The sequence below is a fragment of the Sinocyclocheilus anshuiensis genome, unplaced genomic scaffold (assembly GCF_001515605.1).
Source record: "Sinocyclocheilus anshuiensis isolate Anshui unplaced genomic scaffold, SAMN03320099.WGS_v1.1 scaffold279, whole genome shotgun sequence".
NCBI classification, from domain to species: Eukaryota; Metazoa; Chordata; class Actinopteri; order Cypriniformes; family Cyprinidae; genus Sinocyclocheilus; species Sinocyclocheilus anshuiensis.
In genome coordinates, this window is record NW_015549591.1 from 701,064 (window position 1) to 705,591 (window position 4,528).

A 4,528-nucleotide genomic window follows, 5' to 3' on the forward strand; every position below is an offset into this window, starting at 1 on the left:
ATTCCTGCTTCCTGCAGCATGACACGCCACAGCAGCTGCACGTGTTAATCCACTGTAGTTCTGCAATAAATTGAAGGTCTGTAGTGGTTGATGTTTATTATGAGTAGGCCCAACACGTCATCTACATCAAACATGAGCTTCTCAGTATGTTTTAACATCTGTAGGTTATATCAGCTAACTTATTTGGAATTACAGGCAAAATTTCCTCAAATCCGACTGGAAGTTATATGAGGCCAGATCTGATTATTTCTGTTCAGACTGCAGTCGCTTGTCCTAGCACATCCTCACTGGATGTCATGGTAACAACGCAAACTTGTTTAGCTTCAACATGTGTGAAATTTTAGCAATGGATGTTTCACATTATGTTTTAATGAGAGCATTTCCCAAATCTGAACAAATTTGCCACAGATCAAAGCAAGAAAAAATAAATAAAAAGGCATAAATAAAAACAACGACTAAGGGTGGAATATGGAATGTCTTATTAATAACGTCCTGATGTAACAACACTAAAAAACAAACATGGAATCCAGTCTAAGCGTTCAGACTGAGAAGCATTAACAAAATATGAGTTTCAAATCATGTACGATTGGTTTAGATTGAGCTTGTGGATTTCAGTTTTTTTTTTTTAACTGTTCAGAGTACAAAAAAGTAAACAGATTTTAGTCAAATAGGCATAAAATCTGAAAAAAGGTAGGATGCTCCAACCAGGACTGAATGTGACCAACACTAAATATATTAAATTATAAAATATAAAATTGTGTTAAAAATAAAATTATGTAAAAAAAAAATGTAAACGTAGAACAAAAATATACAATTCTAAGTAATTTAGTAAAAAATCTTAAATTCTAAAAAATTATAAAAAAAAAAAACAAACAAACAAAAAATGTAACAACTGAATATGTACATACATTCATACACACACACACTTTGGGCCCTATTTTAACGATCTAAGCGCCTGGTCTAAAGCACACGGCAGGTGCACTTATATGGGATTACATCTCTGCCACAATTCTGTAAAAAGTGTGTTTTTTGGAGAAAATGTTTGTCTCGCAAAGAAGAAAGTATTTCGAGCGCACGAAAATCAATTTTGCATTTAAAATAAGTTTTTGGATGTGTGCAGACCTTAGGAATCTTTAAGATTACTTACAGCAGAACAGCCATGCATTTTATGGACGACCGTTTCGTGAACCTAGGAGAGGAGGTAATTCTGACTTTGCTATGACAATCTGGAGCTTCTGAATAAGCTACTGTTTTGTTACTAGTTTAAGTATTTGCTATTGACTGTTCAAATGAGAGAGAGAGAGAGAGAGAGAGAGAGCAAGAGAGAGAGCGCAAGAGAGAGAGAGAGAAAGAGAGAGAGAGGGTCACATCACAAACACATACCAGCTTCATCACTGTGTCTGTCACGCGCCTCTGTTCCCCTTTCGGGGATATACCAACAAAAACCTGGTCTAAACTGCATCGGGCTGAAACTAACAAAAAACACTTGCGTCGCACCTGGCGCCGCATTGCGCCAGGTGTATGATAGGGCCCCATATATGCTGTTTTGTGTTTATTTTATTATTAAAGTTTTCTTTAAATGTTCGCCAGTTCCCGCCTCCTTCTTGTCGTGACTACGAACGTTGTTACATTGGTGCCGAAACCCGGGAAGAAGGAGGCGGGAACCGGCGAACACTTAAACAAAACTTTAATAATAAAATAAACAAACACAAAATGAAAGTAAAGCGGCAGCCCCTCGCGGATGACTGCCGCACACAAAACACAAAATAAAGTCCAGGCCTGGTCCTCTCTCGTCCAACACTGTCATCACTCCTCCTTTTATCCTTCCGGAGCTCCTCCGTGGGACTCGAGACCGGTGAGTGGCGCAGGTGTCGCGCATTAGCATTTCCTCCACCGGCCTCGCTCCGTTCCCACGGCTCTCGGCCCCGCCCCTCTCGTCACAAATGCGTTCCTACAACCTGCATTGAATATTGTGCTTGCTGTGCTTTATAATGGGTAGTATGAAAGCATTATAAAGTCTAACATGCTCATTTTATTTCTGTGTGTGCCACAGGTTTTGGGATGACGACACCCGTCACTATTGCTGGGAAGATATTCTTAATCTTTTATGGGCTTATTGGTTGCTCTGCCACCATTTTATTTTTTAACCTCTTCCTGGAACGTGTCATCACAGTGATCGCATTCGTTTTGAAGTTCTGCCACGAGCGCAGAGAACGCAGCAAAGCCGGCTCGGCTCAAAACTGCCGGCGCCCCTTCACCGACAGCAGAGGGCGGCGCACGGACAGCTTGGCTGGCTGGAAACCTTCAGTGTACTGCGTCATGCTTATCTTAGGAGTCGCCGCCATCATGGTCTCCTGCTGCGCGTCTGCTATGTACTCGGCAGCCGAGGGTTGGGACTACCTGGACGCCCTCTATTTCTGTTTCGTGGCTTTCAGCACCATTGGTTTTGGGGATATGGTGAGCAACCAGCGTGAGCTGTACAAAGCTCAAGCGGCCTACAGGGTGGGCAACTTCCTTTTTATCCTAACAGGGGTGTGTTGCATTTACTCGCTGTTCAACGTCATTTCCATCGTGATCAAGCAAGTTCTCAACTGGCTTCTGCGGAGACTGGAGACTCCCTGCTGCTGTCCGGGCCGAGGGAACCACCATCCACGGAGGAATGTGGTCGTTCCAGGCCACATGAGAACCAGAAGGGCCAACTCCATCGAGACTGACGCAGTCAATGACAGCGAGGCGGATGGACGGCGGATGTCTGGAGAGATGATCTCCATGAAGGACTTTCTGGCCGCTAATAAAGTTAATCTGGCCATCATGCAGAAGCAGCTGTCAGAGATGGCCAACGGACATCCTCGCCAGTTAGGGAACAGCTCACGTCACAACGAGTTCTCCGGTGGGGTCGGAGCGCTGGGAATCATGAACAACCGACTGGCAGAGACAAGTGTAGACAGATAAATCCAGCGTTTAGAAATGTGAAATAACCAAGCGACCTCCACAGCAAAGTGTGATGACTTTTTTTTTCCAACAAAGACATGCAAAAACCATAACTCTCATCCTTTGGGTCTCATTCACTAATAGCTGTGTATAAACATTCTTCTGTACATGCGCAGACAAGGTTAGTTTAGAAAATGTATGGTGGATTGACAACAGCTGTGCACCAGGATTATTATAGTTAACAGAAAAAAAAATGTTACTTGAAATAAAATCAATGTTAACGGAAATAAAAATCACTTATTTTATTTCAGCTAGTTTCCAAATCAACATTTCTCTTTTTCATTTAGTTTTATTTGATGAATTAACTTAAACTAAAATTGAAATAAAATTAATAAAAACTATACATACATTTTAAAAAAACAAGAACTAATAAAAATGACAAAAGCACAGCACAACACAATTACTAAAACTTTTACTAAAATTAAAATTAAAATATAAAATACAAAAGTAAAAACTAATTCAGAATATTCTAAAGAACTATATATATCCTTGTGCTATTAAATATTTATATATCTAAGATATACATTCAAGACAAGATATTTAAATATGTAAGAATATGTACACTGTACTGTTCAAAATGTTTTATTTTTAATAATGATTTCTGAAGGATCGTGTGACACTGAAGACAGGAAAAATTAGCTTTGCATCACAGGTATAAATTACATTTGAAAATATATTAAAATAGACAACTGTTATTTTAAATTGTCATTTATATTTCACAGTATTACTGTATTTTTGATTCAGTCCCAGTGGTTTTTGAGGCCACTAGGAGTCGGTGATTTTTGCATACATGGGCTTAAATCCTAAAGTGCAAACTTTTTGATTAATCGTGATTTTTGAGCAAGAATGTTCGCACAGTTAGTGAATGAGACCCATTTTTGAAAAAAATCATGTATTGCTGCTGATTTTGGACTTGAGGACATTTGAGCTGCTGTGTTGTATTTATCATCTTTCACACTAATATCTGTAATTGAGCCTTTATAAACTTGTAGTGCATTAACTACCAAACAAACAGATGTAATGAATTACTAGTCCTTAGTTTTCTTGCATATTTCAGCACTGTCACAGTATGGTAATATGTTCATTATGCCTAACTTATGGGGAAGAGTGACATTTATGCATCATTTGCTCACACTGCATCAGTTATACTGAGAATCTTTAATGGAACTTTTCTATGAACTTCATAGACAGAAATCTGCATGAATAATGTCTTAATTCATTAAGGCAATGTGTCTTCCCCATCACACTACCAAATAAGTCATATCAAAATTGTATTCGCTTCCTAGATATATGTACTGTGAAAGGACATATAGATAATGAACACCATTAAAGAACAGTTTGTAACAAACAAAATAAATAAATAAATAAATCTTGTCCAGAATTATGGTCTTTCTTATTGTTTGTGAGTCTGTATGTGGCTTGTCCAACATGAAATACTTGTAGAGCGAATGTTTTTTTCCACTTAGTGGCAGCACTCAGACATAAAGATGGAACGGAGCATCTTCAGATCAAATTACCAGAGCTACAATATGTCATG

The 4,528-nt window shown here is 38.9% G+C and overlaps 1 protein-coding gene across 1 annotated transcript in view; it reads left to right on the plus strand.

Annotated features, from left to right (window-relative positions):
* LOC107658168 (potassium channel subfamily K member 13-like) overlaps positions 1 to 2,953 on the plus strand; it is a 9,192-nt gene extending 6,239 nt beyond the window's left edge. Inside the window, exon 2 of the mRNA XM_016446629.1 lies at positions 2,054 to 2,953. Coding sequence (XP_016302115.1) covers positions 2,054 to 2,952 — 899 coding nt within the window. The 3' untranslated portion in view covers position 2,953. The remainder of the gene's footprint in view (positions 1 to 2,053) is intronic.
* Positions 2,954 to 4,528: the final 1,575 nt, after the last annotated feature.